The sequence below is a fragment of the Nematolebias whitei genome, chromosome 13, assembly GCF_014905685.2.
Source record: "Nematolebias whitei isolate Nwh7 chromosome 13, NemWhi1, whole genome shotgun sequence".
NCBI classification, from domain to species: domain Eukaryota; kingdom Metazoa; phylum Chordata; class Actinopteri; order Cyprinodontiformes; family Rivulidae; genus Nematolebias; species Nematolebias whitei.
The window spans coordinates 32,792,260-32,811,091 of NC_056510.1; the positions used below are offsets into that span (position 1 = coordinate 32,792,260).

At 38.3% G+C, this 18,832-nt stretch overlaps 1 protein-coding gene across 1 annotated transcript in view; it reads left to right on the forward strand.

Annotated features, from left to right (window-relative positions):
- usp9 (ubiquitin specific peptidase 9) overlaps window positions 1-18,832 on the forward strand; it is a 90,723-nt gene continuing 71,891 nt past the window's right edge. Inside the window, exons 1-5 of the mRNA XM_037687067.1 lie at window positions 1-412; window positions 6,872-7,134; window positions 9,988-10,133; window positions 10,546-10,625; window positions 11,308-11,420. Of these exons, the coding sequence (XP_037542995.1) occupies window positions 7,039-7,134; window positions 9,988-10,133; window positions 10,546-10,625; window positions 11,308-11,420 (435 nt within the window). The 5' untranslated portion in view covers window positions 1-412; window positions 6,872-7,038. The remainder of the gene's footprint in view (window positions 413-6,871; window positions 7,135-9,987; window positions 10,134-10,545; window positions 10,626-11,307; window positions 11,421-18,832) is intronic.

An 18,832-nucleotide genomic window follows, 5' to 3' on the forward strand; every position in this document is an offset into this window, starting at 1 on the left:
GCAGAGCTGGACCGGACTGTGTGATTTAAACCAGCTCATAGACACCGTTGGGTGTTGGAGTTCACGCACTGGACTGTCCTGTTTTACCGAGGAAACATTTGCGTCCGGTTGCGCTTCCGCCATGTTGAGCTGATTCAAGTTGTGAGTGACTGCTGGGACCGAGGTGACAACAAGCCTCAGATACCGGATAGATAGAGTTAGGGAGCTGTAGCTGCGCCGGTGACGCAGGAGAAGCACTCAGAAGCAGAGGAGAAAACGTAAGGAGCAGGTCTTTTTAGTAACAGGATTGTGTCCTGCGAAACTAACACTAAGAGAGGCGCCGTTTATGTAATATATATATACACACAACGACACCACGGTCGAACGCTTGGACGTAGTTCGTGCATAGAGGGGAAGTCCTATCAAATTCCTGGTGAGTTGTTAGCCGAGCTAGTGAAGAAGATAACATTTCTGTATTAAGTGTTACTTGTATTTCTCACTCGTTGTCATTGTTTTCTTTGTTAGCTACAATGTCACCATTATTAAATTTTAATTTACGGTCAGAATAGTATAGGTTTTCTGATTAGCTTGTCCTGCTAGCATCACTGAGGCTAACGCTAGCTACCTGCAAAAGGGCCTGTCTACACACTGAAGTGGAACATTTCCTTTAACGTCCCATGTTTACAAGTCAGACATGTACGTACCATTAAATGCCAGTTTAAATATGTTTTTTGTAACCACATATAGGAAACAATTGTGCTGTTAAGATTTTGAACCAGTTGGGTCTCTAAGATTTTTAATATTTTTGTTTAGTTTATTTAGCCCAGTTGCAACTCGAGGTTTCAGAAAACCTAGTTGAATTCCAGGAAATAGACGACTCTCTTGTCACAATTAGTAACTTTATTTGGAACGGTGAAATGATTTGGCAGCTAGTTTAATGTTTATATGTTTTGTGTAGTTGAACACTATTGGATTGTCGAGCTATGTCTTAGAGTGGCTTTTAAAATTGCATTGTTTTACATTTCCTCATAAGCTAACCGCTTGTTAGCATTCACAGTTTAGCACGACCGCTGCTCATAAATGGCCGTCATGAAACTTAGTCAGCAAGAACGTTGTCCAGAGTGATGTTTGATCGATAATTGTTTCATCTGTAAAGCAGCTTCAGTGTAGATTTGTGGTCGTCAGTTTAGCATTAAATGTTTGCGGGGAAAATATAACGACAGGCCCAAAAGATGCATTGAGGCCTGCGCAGTGGGCTTTGATAAGGCCTACAAATACCGCCTCTGCTCCGCTGTCTGGGCGGATCGAACCGAACCAGGCAGCCTCGCGTTAACCACCAGCTGTTGTACTACCGCCGCCTACTTGTAAATGTATCTCGACCGTGTACAGTTTTGTAGAAACTTCAAGACGAATAATTTATTGTTATGCAACCGATTTAACCGTCAACAAGATGTCTGTAAATAACCAGGAGGCTAATATTTCAGAGCCGAGTGTTGCACCTCATTCTGTGACCCAAATCCTGTACGAATTTCAAGCGTTGGGTTGCATAAATTGTTTATTAAACCGTGTATCACAGTTTTTGTGATACTACAATGGGTAGGGGAAAACAGTAATATATTATAGTGTGAACCCTGATATCCACCTTTGATGAAATCTACCATATATACTATTCATTACGTTTCTACTGAATGAATGAGACTTGGCTGAGAACACGGTACAGATGTTTTCTCTGGTTTTCAGCATCCATGTTGACGCTATTTTCATTTGCAAACATGCTTTACAGTAGAGTATATTGCCTAGCTTTGCCTTCTAACAACAGTATTGTAGCACCATTTTTCAAAAAGGGAAATCATTTCAACATTTAAACACGGCCACCCTGCTAGTTGACTTGGAGCAGGCATGGCAGACTTGGTTTCTATTTGATTGCATGCCTTCTTTAAAAGAGGTAAAGAAATTTGATTTCCTTTTGGTAAATAAATAGACCCCGGCTTCATGTAGGCTTTATAGGAATAAAAATTTTTCCTATGCTGACCTACACTGCCAACAAACCTTTCAAGAGATTCTAAAAAAGTTAAGTCTGGTCCTCTGGACATTCAAAAAACAAAAAAAAAATGTAGAAACGTTTCATCTGACGAAGTCTACGTTTCTACATTTTTTTTGGTTTTTTTTGTTTTGGTTTTTGAATGTCCAGAGGACCAGACAACTTTTTTTAGATTTTTCTACCTGGATTATTGAGCATGCATCAGGATACTTTCAAGAGATTGTTCATTCTTTTGGTAAAAGAAAAACAGACACAATCTTATATTCTACTTATACATGTTCAAAATGAAACTTATTCGGTGTAATAAATTTAGAGTAATCAATACTATGATTGATAAATACAGTAATTTACATTCCTTTGTTATATTTACAGTAACTAATCACTAATCCTCAGAACTGGCTAGTTGTCAGCATAATTTCTACTTTTTAGTTTATTGTCACACATATTGGTAATTTAAAAAGTTTTTATTCCATATAATTTTGATATTACAAGGACATGCATTTCTTTAAAACTATTTGTATTCCACTAACATTCTTCGTTAGTTACAGCTATTAAAAATAAATGCAACAAGTATAAGAGTGTTGGCAGTGGAAAAACATCAGTTAACAAAATCCAATGGAACTCTGTTTTTGTGTGTGTGATTATTCTTCAGTCCAAGAGGTCCTTTTTTGTTATAGTATGTCACTTTTATGACACATTATAAAGCATGACTGTTTATGTGCCATGAATGTAAAAAAAAAAATTATTTTCAGCTGCTCCCTTCTTGAAGGGTCACCAAAGTATAATTATTTGTGCAAGTAACCAGTGGTTTAAATATTGTAACTGTAAGTTATCCAGCAAGGTACACACAGCTGCTTTAAGAGCTCATACTAAAATCAAGGGCATTTTTAAACCCAAAAACACATCAGTTAGCCAAATTCATACAGGAAAACTCACATTAATATAATACAAGATGGGTGTATTACAGATTTTGGTTTTAGATTTTAAAACAGTCATTAGTTCATCAAGCCGAGCAGCAACAATTATGGTTCTTAAGGATGTACCGGTGTGTATATATTTCAAGGTTTGTCTTATCTGTTTTTAGTTTTATTACAATGAGCATTTGGTCTTGCCAGTCTAATGTGCTTATTTTCAGGCATTTACATAAGTGTGATATTGTCCTTAAACTTTATTATTCTTGATAATTATGTTGTTAACAAATTATGTTTAAAAGGCAGGCTATGTCATTTTAATGCTAAGTGTAGTTTGTTACATAGTTAATAAAAGGGGGCTGCAGTAGCTCTGTGTTCAGTTCTATGATATTGAAATTGTGAGGCTGCAGGTTTGAATCCAGGTTGCATCAGAAACATGTATAACAATGGCTGTGTCCTTCATGTGAATATTGCTTAACCCTTGAAGAAGTAAGCAGCCGAAAGAAAAACAACATATTAATTTATTTCACGACACACTGATATACATGTATTGTTAAACAGAATCCAGATGGATTAAGGAGTATGTTGTTCTCATTAGACGACTGTACAGAAAATTAGTGCAAAATATTACCAACCAAGCTAATTATGATAAGTATCCTTGGCAGTTAACAAATCATTACTTTAGCTTCACATTGACCTGATGTATTGAGCACAGTTATGGATGTGCTCCAGTTCTTTGTAGCAAGTCAGTTATGATGACTGGACAGTTCCTCTCCCCACTAGACTGTCTTATCTACTCCTTAGGTTTATCCATATTAGACTTTCCTACATGTATACCTGCATCATTCCTGCATAAAAACCTTATCCCATCTGTGAAACGTGGTGGTAGTATTATGGTTTGCACCAGTTATGCTGCATCTGGGCCAGGACAGCTTGCCATCATTGATGGAACAATGAATTCTGAATTCAGAAAATTTTGAAGGAAAATATCAAGACATCTGTCCATGAACTGAATCTGAAGAGAAGATGGGTCATGCAGCAAGACAATGACCCTAAGCACACAAGTGGTTCTACCAAAGAATGGTTCAAAAATAATAAATTTCATGTTTTGGAATGGCCAAGTCAAAGTCCTGACCTTAATCCAATCCAAAGGTTGTGGAAGGACCTGAAGCAGCAGTTATTGTGAGGATACCACCAACATTCAGAGTTGAAGCTAGAGGAATGGACTAAAATTCCTCCTGTGCAGGACTGATCAACGTTTACCAGAAACATTTACAGGTCCTTCTAAAAAAATTAGCATATTGTGATAAAGGTCATTATTTTCCATAATGTAATGATAAAAATGAAACTTTCATATATTTCAGATTCATTGCACACCAACTGAAACATTTCAGGCCTTTTAATTGTTTTAATACTGATGATTATGGCAAACAGCTCATGAAAACCCAAAATGCCTGTCCCAAAAAATTAGCATATCATGAAAAGGTTCTCTAAACAAGCTATTAACCTAACCATCTGAATCAACAACGTAACTCTAAACACCTGCAAAAGATTCCTGAGGCTTTTAAAAACTCCCAGCCTTGTTCATTACTCAAAACCGCAATCATTGGTAAGACTGCCGACCTGACTGCTGTCCAGAAGGCCATCATTGACACCCTCAAGCAAGAGGGTAAGACACAGAAAGAAATTGCTGAACGAATAGGCTGTTCCCAGAGTGCTGTATCAAGGCACCTCAGTGGGAAGTCTGTGGGAAGGGAATAGTGTGGCAGAAAACACTGCACAACGAGAAGAGGTGACCGGACCCTGAGGAGGATTGTGGAGAAGGGCCGATTCCAGACCTTGGGGGACCTGCGGAAGCAGTGGACTGAGTCTGGGGTAGAAACATCCAGAGCCACCGTGCACAGGCGTGTGCAGGAAATGGGCTACAGGTGCCGCATTCCCCAGGTCAAGCCACTTTTGAACCAGAAACAGCGGCAGAAGCGCCTGACTTGGGCTACAGAGAAGCGGCACTGGACTGTTGCTCAGTGGTCCAGAGTACTTTTTGCAGATGAAAGCAAATTTTGCATGTCATTCGGAAATCAAGGTGCCAGAGTCTGGAGGAAGACTGGGGAGAAGGAAATGCCAAAATGCCAGAAGTCCAGTGTGACGCACCCACAGTCAGTGATGGTCTGGGGTGCCATGTCAGCTGCTGCTGTTGGTCTGTGTTTTATCAAGGGCAGGGTCAATGCAGATAGCCATCAGGAGATTTTGGAGCACTTCATGCTTCCATCTGCTGAAAAGCTTTATGGAGATGAAGATTTCATTTTTCAGCACGACCTGGCACCTGCTCACAGTGCCAAAACCACTGGTAAATGGTTTACTGACCATGGTATTACTGTGCTCAATTGGCTTGCCAACTCTCCTGACCTGAACCCCATAGAGAACCTGTGGGATATTGTGAAGAGAAAGTTGAGAGACGCAAGACCCAACACTCTGGATGAGCTTAAGGCCGCTATCGAAGCATCCTGGGCCTCCATAACACCTCAGCAGTGCCACAGGCTGATTGCCTCCATGCCACACCGCATTGAAGCAGTCATTCATGCCAAAGGATTCCCGACCAAGTATTGAGTGCATAACTGAACATGATTATTTGAAGGTTGGCGTTTTTTGTATTAAAAACACTTGTCTTTCATTGGTGGGAGAAATATGCTAATTTTTTGGGACAGGCATTTTGGGTTTTCATGAGCTGTATGCCATAATCATCAGTATTAAAACAATTAAAGACCTGAAATATTTCAGTTGGTGTGCAATGAATCTGAAATATATGAAAGTTTCATTTTTATCATTACATTATGAAAAATAATGACCTTTATCACAATATGCTAATTTTTTGAGAAAGACCTGTAGTTGCAGTTGTAGCTGCATGGGGGTGGGGGGTCACACCAGATACTGAAAGCAAAGTTTCACAATACTTTTACCACTCACAATCACAAATATGTTATATTGAATCGTTTTCCCCAATAAATAAATTACCAAGTATAATATTTTTTATCTCATTTGTTTAACTGGGTTCTCTTTGTCTACTTTTAGGACTTGCGTGAAAATCTGATGATGATTTAGGTCATATCTATACAGAATATAGAACATTTTAAAGAATTTACAATCTTTCAAGCACCACTATACATCAAGGCAATGCATTACTTGAGGATTCTTCCTTTTTAGGCAACAATATTGATATTATATTATGTGGGATGATGCATCATTTTAAAATCTTAATAGTGTGTGCATGTTTGAGATTCGATAGAAGAAACAGCACATTATTTTCTGTGTGGAATTTAATCAAAGTTTACATATGGATTCTTTTGTATGGGTCCCGTTAACCAGCATGTTAAAACATCGTGTTTAAGGACATTTGTTCCCAAGCATTTGAAATGTGAGACTCTGAAAACAAGCACTTTTTATGACTTTCTTTCGATTTATGTTAGCTTTCAAACACTTTTAATTTCACCTATAGGTTTTCTAATTCTGTTTGAGGCAGCACTTTTATCGAGGTGGAGTGTCTGGCACCTGTCACCACTCGTGTTAGGTTGATGCCTGGAAAAAAATGGATGAAAACAAAGATCTTTTATGGCCATAGTGTGGCAATGAGAAACTAAATCTTGAAAAGTTATTGCAATCTAATGAGGGATTTTGGTGAAATAGAAAACCAGTAAGATGAAAACAAATACTGAAACTCAATCTTATAGCAATTAAATCAGTGACTCTTGTCTGTTCTTTTGAGCTGACACACCTAGTTTGTCACAAAACATTTAAGTAGCTAGTTGATGATTAATTAAGCTCTGCATGTTTCAGCTCATTAAAGATAAATATTTCAGCAAATATCAATTTCATAACTCAATGCACACTGAAAGAACCTTGTACAACTTACTGATAATTCTTTTATTTCTCTTCTCCACACCAGGTTATGCAATGGTCCCAGCAGCTCATCCAGATCTTCAGGTGCTTGTGTCCCTCTCTTGTTTGTTCGGGCTCTCTTCCCTCTGCTTTTCAGCTGAGGTGGCTGTGATTTCCCTTCTGGCCAGCACTTCCTAAGAGGCCAAGATTGCCAAGATCTGTCCGGTGGCGAGCATGACGGCCACCACGCGTGGCTCTCCGGTGGGGGGCAATGACAGCCAGGGCCAGGCACCTGATCCTCAAAGCCAACCCCCACTGCCACAGAATCAGGTCAGCAGAATTCTTCTATCAATTACTTAAAATTGAGTCTGTAATTATTTATTTTTGTTTGTTTTTTCAGGATAGTGCTGCAAAGCAGTGTTTTGGTCCATTGTAGATTTGTTAAATAGTTAAATTTAAGTCAACTTTGCTTGCACCCAGTTACACAAAAATGCTGGTGGGGACAAAAAGGGTTGGGAGGAGGTTGCAGAAAAGAGTAAGAGTGGAAAAGTGAAGAGACAAATGAATGAACAGAGACTCTGGAGTGACGGTTCAAGGGTGTGTGAGAGAGTCCTTGATGTATGTGCACGTGCAGGCCTGTGGTGGATAAAGATGAGCTGTAGCGAGACGTGATAGGCAAGCTGCCTATGTAGGTCAGTCAAGCAGAAGGAGCCTTCACCATACTCCCCCACATTTTACATTTCTCAGTTACGTATTCCTCTCAACAATGACTATCCCTCTTTTACACTGTTATACACCACTTCTTGTACTACTGCTGATGTTTATGCACAATCACTTGACATGGAAAGAAATGATCTTGGCTTCTAAGTGCAGACTTATGTATATCCATTGTTTTCATTTCTTTTAGATGCTTCATTTTTTTAGTGCTGTTTGACTGCACTGAGATACAACTACATACTAATACATTTAGATCAGACATGTCGGCCCTTACTTTTCTAATTCTTTTGCTTGACGTAAAAGATGTAGCTAAAAGAACTGGCCTGAAAGACAAGTTTGGAAATACTAGTCTCCTCTAATACCTGTATGTTTGTGTAGCTACTGTTAAAATCATATAGACATTGTACAACAAAATTTGAATAGGACTATCTTTTCATTGACACACATTTCTACAGAAACTGGAGCATGGGTAGAAAGTAAAGCTTGACCCTTGCTTTGCTGAAATGATACTCAGAAGGGGTATGAATCAGACATGTTTTCATTATCAGGTTACCTCGAAAACTTGGGCTTGTAGTCACCTCTTGCTCCGTCGGGCCAGTAAAAGCAAGAGCTTTCTTAGAACCAATGTGTAGTGTAGCCCAGGGCTTGAAGCTGGCATTTCAATTATTGGACCAAATATCCTTGAGCATAGCCATAAAATCTGCCCGCAGTACATGGGGTCTTTGTAGAAATTGCCCTGAATGCCATAAAGCAGTCTTTGCTTAGGTGCAGTTTAAACATAGTTTATAAATAATTATATTATGGAAATTGCAGCTGCTCTGCACATTAGGGATGGGTGGTGTTACAAACCTGGTGTAACTAAAAGAATAATAAAAATAAAAACAACGTTGCTTTGCATAGTGTCATCAAAATCTCATCTCTAAAGCGTGCACAATTTGAAACGCTGTTTTTACACTAACCAACGCACTTCCTGTATGACATCTTCTGGTGCCATCCCTGATGTGTGGTGTATCGTAGTATTTTCTCAATAGTGATCACCATTGTTTAGGAGGGAAACTGCAAATAAATGTAGTGCTGGTAAAAATGCAGCGACTCAACTACGCCACTATCACAACTAACTTGCACCTTGATCAATGTGCAGGTATACTTTGTCATTATTTTACAACCTAATAAAATGTCAACCATAAAAGTATAGACAGATAAAGATAAAGTCGTTCAGGCTTACTCTATTTGGCCAAAAAAAATACATAAAGCACTTTGAACATAATTGCTCATCACAGTGAACATAATTGCTCATCACAGTGAAATTAAAGTGTGCATTGGTTTATAAAGGAGCATAAGAGGTGCACTATAATCTTTTCAAATGAAAGTTTTGATCACTTGGTTACTATAAATAATTTGAAGCTAGTTTCAGTTCAGACATTTCTATGTAGATGGATACAAATTAGTCATAATAGACCTAACACGAAGCAACAAGAATTACATGCAGCAAACTTGTTAAATTCTTGTTTGTTTTATAACTAAACACCAAAACACAACATGACAGAATTGTCCACCTGTTAAATTGTAAGCATGTGAAGCTTTGGATAACATACACCAGCTTCAACAAACTGTAGCAATTTTTTACAATATACATGCGTTCGTTGAAATCATTTAGCTGTTTTTCTGATACTGCTCCATATGGCAAAAATAAATAATGGTAAAATCGCAACATACTACTTCAGTCTGGCACTGTCTTGATGTACTGAACAGGGATTTTTTTTCCTTTGCAGTACTTGGCAAATAACAATTTGAGGGTTGTCTGCTCAAGTCCCTAAATTAATTGTTGAAATGTTACAGCTTTGTAGTATAATTTGGCTAATTATATTAATGATTAACATTTTTAATGAAAGTGACAGTGGCTAATGCAGTTTGTTGGAGAGAGAGAACTCAAGATACGTACATGTTACCATCAGTAAATACACTTCAGCTTTTGGCAACACTGTGATGTATTTTGCTCACTGTTTTTTTTTAATACAGGAAGAATTACATTTTTATAATTCTGTGTGGGAACAATTGAAAATTTTACTTTACCACAACCTTTTGGGTTAGGGCGGCTGTGGCTGAATGGTTGGAGCAGTCGTCCTCCAATGCGAGAGTTGGGGGTTCGAATCCACCAGCAGTCACATGCCGAAGTGTCCCTGGGCAAGACACTGAACCCCTCATAGCCTCTGATGTGTGTCCCATCAGTGTATGAATGTGATAAAGTTCTGATTAGTCTCTTTAGACTGATTTGTTCAATTAGCTTTGTAGAGATCTAGTAGAGTGCTGTATGAATGGGTAAATGAGGACACAGATTGTACTGTGAAGCGCTTTGAGTAGCTTGAAATAAGATAGAAAGGCGCTATATAAGTACAGTCCATTTACTATTTACCATTTTGTAATTGGTTATATTGTTTTTATTTGTGATATTTTTTTCTTTCCCAGACATCACCTCCTAACTCATCCAATGAGAACTCTCCAGTGAGCCCACCTGATGAGCAGGGCCACGGGGATGGGCCCCCTCAGCTGGAAGAGGAAGAGCCTGCTTTTCCTCACACTGACCTAGCCAAGCTTGATGACATGATCAACAGGTATTTACTTGTTTTCTGACACCAAAGCTGCACGTAAAGTGCTCTGAGTTACACCACCAGTTAAATTATTATTTTTTTTTTTTTCAGACAGTCCAGTTACCAGTTATTTTGTTCCAAGCTTCTCCCTTTATTATATTGGTGAAAATTTGCAGTGCTTACCATAACCACAAATAGAAAATGTAGTTAAAACGTTGAGGTTGATGGATGTTGATCTTATTTCCATGCCTATAAAGTCTAATTATTTTCTACACATTTATGAATGCAGAATGCAACACTTTAGTCTCACTGTTTAAACAACTATTATTGATTGATTTAACGTTAATTTTCCAGTTAAACAATGTCATTTCCAGCTTTATGCTCTGATCATGCATATACTGAATGTCCAGGCTATTCACTCTCTTTGATGCTTTAGGCCTCGATGGGTTGTTCCAGTTTTGCCAAAAGGAGAGTTAGAAGTCCTCTTGGAAGCTGCTATAGATCTAAGTAAAAAAGGTAGGATGTACAGAATGTGCTTTTGATTCAGCACTTTGTGACTTTCACTGTCAATGGTGCTGATTTCAGGGGCTCTCAGTTTCAGATATTCTCAGTCAGGTTGTTAATCAGAGGAATTTCATCTAGAAGTTTAGAAAAAGGCTCAACACTGATTTCTGTTTCAATTAAAATAATATTTTGAGTTTTATAATTTGATCAAACACTTTTTCCATATATTCATAGGTCACTTGTAGAAGTAGCTTAACTATAATACATAATACATAATTCTGATAACATTAATTCAAACTTAAAGAAAAATCTGATAAGAGTTTTTCCTAAAACAAGCAAAGATACTGTCTGGAAAATCACATACCCAGTCATCATACAGCTATTTCACTCTGCAGGAACACTTACCTGTTTGTTCATGAATACAAAATGGACTTTGTCCTGAATGTTTTGTGTCGGATTTCTTTTTAAACAGCTTGTACATAAAAATTAGTAGTAGAACAGTTTTGTCTAGAATATCACATGGATCTGAGAGAAATGTTTTTGAATTTTTTTTTAGAAAAATTTTTGAGTGTTTCTTGAGTGAGCCATATTTACATTCTACTATTTAAGCTAAATGCTTTTCCAAATCAGATCTGTTTAGAGCATTTTGCATCAGTGCTCTTGTATCATACAGTAATTCTATTTCTTCTTGCAGGGCTGGATGTGAAATGTGAGGCATGTCAGAGGTTTTTCCGGGATGGTTTAACTATTTCCTTCACAAAAATTCTGACAGATGAGGCAGTCAGCGGCTGGAAGTTTGAGATACATGTAAGTTTTTATAGCTATTTTGTCTTCTAGTATGATTATTTAAGTAAAGAAATCAGGGAAAAAATAGTCACATAAAAATGTTTTAGAAGCATTACTAGATCTCATAAATTCACAAATTCTAATGTTAATAATGTGGACTGTCCTGATAAGGGTTTGTCAAACTGAATCCAATTTAGTTTGTTTCAGAACACATATCCTCTACATTTCTGACAAATGTTTTATTTGTAATGTCATAATAAAGATGTATTATTATGACCTGTGCTGTGATTAGACACTACTAATGATAGTTTATTGGAATTTGGCAAATGTTTTAAATTTTGTCTTACAATTGAGTTTTTGTTTGGTTTTTGTAGAGCTGATGCAATGTCAGCAGTAATGTTTTTTTTGTTGTTGTTGGGGAAAAGGTGAATCTGACATTTCTATTTGGAGGAGTGATTTTTGGAACATTTTCACAATAAATAAGGGTCTCAATGGTTATTTAGTGAGAGCTTGTGGAAAATGGGGAAAAAAATGTTAGTCATTGCATTTCTCTAAACTGTTGATTTGCTGTTTTTAAAGTCCGACACACTTGAATCATTATTTTTCTTTCACACATCTTGTAGCTACATAAACCCTTACATGATTGAAGTCTGTGAATGTTTTTTGATCTGCTCCGATGAGTCAGTCCTTATTGATCACTGATATCTGGTCCTCACATGTGAAGCAGTCAGCAACCACAATGGGTGTTTTTCTGATAGCATGAATGACAGATACTTTTTCCACCATCACATATTTTAAATTTCAATTAAAGCGTCAGAATGTATCACATTTGTTTATGTTAAATGTCAACTGCACAGCGGGGGCACACTTGAGAGAAGGAGTTCTGTGCAGGAGCCATAATTATGAATGCACTTGTCATCTTTCTGAAAGGATTAAATTAATTGCTTTAGTTAAGCTATAATTGGAGGTGGGGTTTGGGGGGGTGGGTTGGAATGCATAAATTTTGCATCAGCCATATCTACTTTAGGACTGACTTGCTTTTTCTACTTGTGTACAGTGCTGCTGTGCACGTGCTAGATCAATACATTACTCACCTTTGTTTAACGTTCTTAAATTGAATTAAAGTTCTCAGTCGCCACAACGATTTCCATCATTTTGAATGTAGCCAGGAAAGAGTTCTGTCATCTGTAAAAATGAGATGAGGAAAAAAAACGTGTTTGTTGTGGTTGTGTTAAAGCCGTCCAATCTAATTCTGATACTGGGAAACTGATGCTGCTTTCAGCAAATGATGCAAACCAGAGCCATAATTTTCTCTGATTAGAACTGGCCAGGGCAGGTCGTGCTTTCTGATAAACGGTGAGCCCGGGTTCGAGCAGTGTTCCCAACTTAAAGACTTCCTGTGAAAGCACCAATCATTCTACAGTTCCTGTCCTGAGCGAGCAGCGGCTCCGTTGTGAGCCCGGCGGTCAGGATCACAGAGATTCCTGTTGCACTCGGAGCAAAGACACACACACACTGCAAACGAACCACTCATGCACACAGCCACCTCTGACCCCGCTTTGGCTGACACACCTCCCACATCGTGCCCAACCTCCCTGGGACTTTTTTATTCACACCTGATAGTCCGGTAGACTCGGTTCGGTTGGGGACCAATATTCATGACATTTTTGTTTACATTTGAGCTGGTGCATTTGCATTCACACTGCACAGTGCAGTCGATCCAACCTGTTGAACCAACCTGTTCCCCTGCTCGCCTGTGGGGGCGCTGCACCAAGAACTACTGAAAGAAACAACACAAAAACCTCTGAAGACACTTCTTCTGGAAATAAAAACAAAAACGGAGTGGCATCAAGTTTTAGCAGTTTTGGGGGTTATATTTTGTCATTTTTCAAAAATGGACTCGGCATGAGCAAAAGATGAGGCAGAAGACCATGAAGAATATTGTTTTTCACACAAGGCAGCTGACGGCTCCATATAAGGTAAGAGAAATGCGTGTTTGTTTGCTTTGCGCTGTACTCCACTTCTTGCTTGTGGAGCAGGGCTCGGTCTGTTTTACATTCACACTGTACTGGAACTGTGCTGGAGTTCTCTTCTACCGGACCAAGACCTAGGTTTTAGCCCGGGCCAGAGTTTGCCTTTTTGTTCCGTGACAGAGTTTGATGGCGCGTTCACACCTCCCCAAACGAATCGGACTTTCTAGGAAAACGAGCTAGAGTTCGATTAAAGCGGACTAAACAGGGCTGGTGTGAATGCACTCTACAATTTTACATAGTATGACTGCAGATGGGTTTGCAGTGTCGCCATCGTACAGACATGTTTAACTCGCATACGTGTGACCAAACTCCTGGTCTCTCCTCGAGAGGGAGAGCTGCTGTGGGAGCATGTAGTAGAAAAAAATCCATTCACAAACACTTCTTCAAATTTAATTTAATGAGTACAAAGCTTTGGAGAACTGAGGCAGACAGATAAAAGAATAACCAGAGCATGCTCTGAGTCTGAGTGCTTCGAGTGTTCTAACTAGAGCCTGACTGATTTATCGGTAGGGTCGATATTTTAGGCCGATATAGGTGTTTGGGGACACATCAGTATCAGCAATAGCCAAAATTTCCATACTGGTTGGTCTGTAGTTCTAGCCTAGACAAAGTTTTATATCCATCTTTTTATAGGGAGCGCTGTAGGTGCCCCCCCCCCCCCCCCCGGGCATCAGACCCACAGAAGTTTAGTCCAGATGTCCTTAATCAGAACATTATCACCAGAGAATCACAGTATAATGAAGTAACAACGTGGACCAAAACATGTTTTCTAATCTTTACCACGGTGCCATGACCCCATAACAGCAAAATGATAAACAAATCTGCTGAACTCCCTTCAGTCCATCCGTTCTGCACGGTCATAGAAAAAAGATGATTGTAATGTTCAGTTCACAATGACCTAAAACCAAATGAAGAATTATGAAAGGTTATAATATAGTGAAATAATATTACACAAGGTGGGCCTGTGATCGGAAGATAGCCGGTTCAAGCCCGAGTACCGACAACATCAGAAAAATGTGGGTGGGGTGGGTGAAACACCCACACTTGCCCCCACCCTCATTCGCCCCACTCTGGGCCCATGAGCAAGGCCCTTAACCCCCATCTGCTCCCTAAACAGGTCTCTCTTGAAAATGAGTTCTCATTGCTCAATGAGACTACCTGTATAAATAAAGGGTAAATTAAAAAAATATAGATGCATAATTTCCATCACACGTGCACTAGGGTGTGTAACAATACATCGATTTACATCGATATATCGATTAAATGATTGATTCAATTATATTGTGGCAAAACTAAAACATCGATTCATGTCATCTTTAAAATATGCTTTTATTTTGAAATTCCCAAGGCACGTCTGTGTCACCATTTTTGCACGCGGCTGTGCTCTGCGGCCGTGCTCTGCGGCTGCCTTAGCAACTTGGCAGACGAGGCAGAAAACACATGATGAAATTCACTCTCCAGCTGGATTTAAATCAACACTGGAATTATTTTGGAATCTGACAGAAGGACGGCTCAACAGACAAAACTCATGCTGTATGCAACAGGTGCCAGTGCGAGTTCAAATACTTGGGAAACAACAAATTTGGCCGTTCACCTAAACTCAATATATATTTTTGTTTCTTTATAACTAAAACGCAGTCAGGGCACTTTTTAAGTTAACAAGTTTTAAGAATGCACTTAAACATGAGAAATGTGAGACTATAGTCAAGTCAAGTCAGATTTATTTATAGAGCACATTTAAAACAGAAACTGTTACCAAAGTGCTTAACAAAAATATCACATCATCAAATAAAAAGTAGCAAGATATGTTTACAGCACATGTACTGTGCTGAACTATACTCCACTATACTGAACAGGTCATTTATTTTTATGGTTTCTTTAATCAATAAAAAATGTTTTTTTATTTAAATACCTGGTGCCTGTAATAACAGAAATAAAATGATTACATCATATTTGAATTGTTTTTGTAAATTTATATGTAAATGAGGTGGGCATTTGATATCGCAATATATCGATCGCAGACTTGCGAATCCAATAGAATTGAAATCGTATCGTGACAGACTTTGTGATATTGAGAAAAATTGTATAGTCATAAAAATAAATCAATATAATATCGTATCCAACATTTTTCAGTCAGGTCATCTGGACAGTTTCTTTTACTTGTGCTGAAACGTTTTGCCTTCGATCCGGAAGGCTTCATCAGTCAAGTGTAGTATGTCAGGACAGCTTTGCTGTGGACACACTACTAATTAATTATTCTTAAAGCTAGTTTAAGTACAAAGAATATTAAATTGTTTAATTACAACGGATTCTTTTCTTTTTCGAGTTAAATTTCTGCCATGTGACTAAGATAACTGTGAGTGGATTGTTTAATCAGTGACATGAGACACCATTTTATCTTTGACCCATCAGAATAAATGCGGTCATTTATTTAACAGAATCAAAATTAACATCAAAACATGTACACATTGATTTGCTGATCTGTTTCTGATTAATAAACTTGGCACGCTTTACTAACAAGACAACAGAACATTACTGATCGAGGCCGATTCACCTCTGAAGGCATCGAGCTTGATTACTGGCGAATAAAAAAGTTAAAGAGGAGAAATAGAAGTTTAAAGATTTAAAGAGGGATGAAAGCTATGTGTGGAACCATAACATTGCACCCTTCCTCCGACATCCCGCTCAGCTTTCCGGTACACTTCAGGACGTGCAGCGACTTTGTTACCTTAGATGTGGGATACCTCCACTCCGGAACAGAAGTCCATTAGTACGCTCCCTTTACAGCGTCTCCGGTTAAAGTAGCTGGGAATCTTTAGAATAAATGCCGAAGTACTCGGTTCCACCGAATAAGCTTCCTTAGAAATGGAGCATTTACTGCTCGGGTTAAGTGCACAGCGATGCGAGCTGTGACTCCGCTAAATGGAGGGACCCCTTGGCACATGGTCCCATCCATCTGCTGCTTAAGTGAGACTCATCTCTGACGCAAAAGTTCCAGCAAGACTTAGAAGAGACTAAGACTTAAGACTCCGTCCGACTGAACTCCAGGACTGAACGGAATAGTTCCAAAAAGTGTTCCTTTTAAAGGGGTATACACTTCCTGTTACGTGGTACTTCCTGATTGGTTGAAACAACCAGGAGGGGTGTGGTTCTAGTGATGTTAGAGGGTCACTAGAAGTCATGAGACAGCAGGAATGTTTAAAAAAAAAACCAGTTAGTACAGACAGAGAAATATTATGATGAGGTGAGACAAACGCAGGTGCCAGTTGAAGTTATTTACTGTCTGCAAGGTTTAAAAACAAGACACTTCGTTCTAATAACTCGTCTCTGTTTGTCTTTGACTTTCGACCGACATGGACTACTACTCATTCAGACAGAAGACTAAATGCACACTTACTTTGTAAATAGGCATTTAACTGTATGATCAAAAATCTGCTGAGGTTTAAAAATCATTAATATTGTTTCACAGTTGATTTAAATGAGTGGTTCACTTCAACATATAGAAATGGTATGAACTAAACACACTTTTTGATTATCAAGATATTGTAAAATAGTAATGATAATATAAAAAGGAGTGTTCTTTCAACTGATTAATTCAGGATACAACTAAATAGTCTCTTGGTGAGATAATTTGTATTTCTGGATTCAAATCAATGAAATAGCAGTTCCTGTCCCCTGAAGGTCTTCAGAGACAGATTGTTGTCGGAGGCCTAGTTCACTACACAAGGAAACACACAACAAAACTGATTCTTCCCCCAGCTTACTCCAAAGTGGAACAAACCAGTTATGCTTGTGATAAGATGGTCTCATTGGTACGACCCTCCTCCATTGCCAGCTCTCTTCCTTGTTGACAGTCTTGTCAAACTGGTTGAAAACAACAAAGTCCATGCTCAATAATCCAGGTATAAAATCCAACATTTTTCAGTCAGGTCATCTGGACAGTTTCTTTTGTTTGTGCTGAAATGTTTCGCCTTCGATCCGGAAGGCTTCATCAGTCAAGGAAACGCACAACAAAACTGATTCTTCCCCCCAACAGCTTGCTCCAAAGTGGAACAAACCAGTTCTGCTTTTGATAAGATATCGGACTTTGTTAATAATATCGTATCGTGGTGAAGCTGGTGATTTACACCCCTAACGTGCACAGCCTATTTGAATCTGTGTGAAATTTGCTATGTCTGCTGCTTTAGTCCTTATAATTAAACAATATTAACAGTAAAAGAAAAATATTTGCATGCCCCAGATGTGTCTCTGTTTAACTATTATAAGAACCATACTGAAAGTAACTGAACTGTGATAGATGTAATTCAATAAATGATCAAACATGAAAAATGGATGGTATTAAATGACTGCATGAGCTGAAATCCCTTGAAATAAAATTGCAATTTTAAAGAAAAAATGTCAGTCTGGCAAAAAAAAAAAAAAAACAATTGTAATTTTAAGTTATTTTGTACTGGGCAAAGGGCTATTTGTGCTACCTTTTTTAGAAAAAAAATTTTTTTTGACAACCCCCCGATTGAGATTACTGAAATGACAAAGCAAACTACAGAAAAGTTCTTTAAAATCCTTCCTTCAGAATGCCATTGCATCTGTGGCTGAGTGGTTAGAGCAGTTGTCCTCCAGTAGGAGAGCTGGGGGTTCGATTCCACCAGCAGTCACATGTTGAAGTGTCACTGGTCAAGACATTGGCCCCTCATTTTCTTCTGTGTCCTATTGATGTATGAATGTGATCTAAAGCACTGATTTGTCTGTATACAATCATTTACTCAGATTATCTTTGTAGAGATGTAGTAGAGTGCTGTATGAATGTGTGTGTGGAGGTAAATGAGGCACAGATTGTGTTGTAAAGCATTTTCAGTGTCTTGATTAGATAGAAAGGTGTTATATAAGTACAGTCCTTTTACCATTTACTATCTTTACATGAAAACTTTAGGGAAGTACTCAGAAATAAGCTCTCAAGTGGGGGGTTACACATAGATGCTTAGGTCTAGGTGTAGAAAAATAATTTGTCAAATATGGGGTTAGATAAAGTGTACATTTATGAAATTGTGGACAAAATAAGATATGTACTGGTAGACAAAATCCACCTGTTAGGCTATTTGAAGCTCTGATGTATCCCAGTCTTTATTTTGCATGACATTAGGAATGTGCGATATGGCATAAAATTCATATCACGATATGTATTGTGAAGGGTGGCTATAACGATTGTAGTGTTTTCTTGTAGTGCAAAACAGTGCAAACGATATCAAATGTAGTTTTAGCCATATGTTTTAAACAAAAGAATATGTTGTTAACTCTTAACAGTTTCCTGTCTTACTTAAGAAATGAACAGCAACAGATTAGCATTTTACACTGAGAATACTTAACCCTCCAACCCTCTAGTGGGCATCTCCTTCCGCTTTA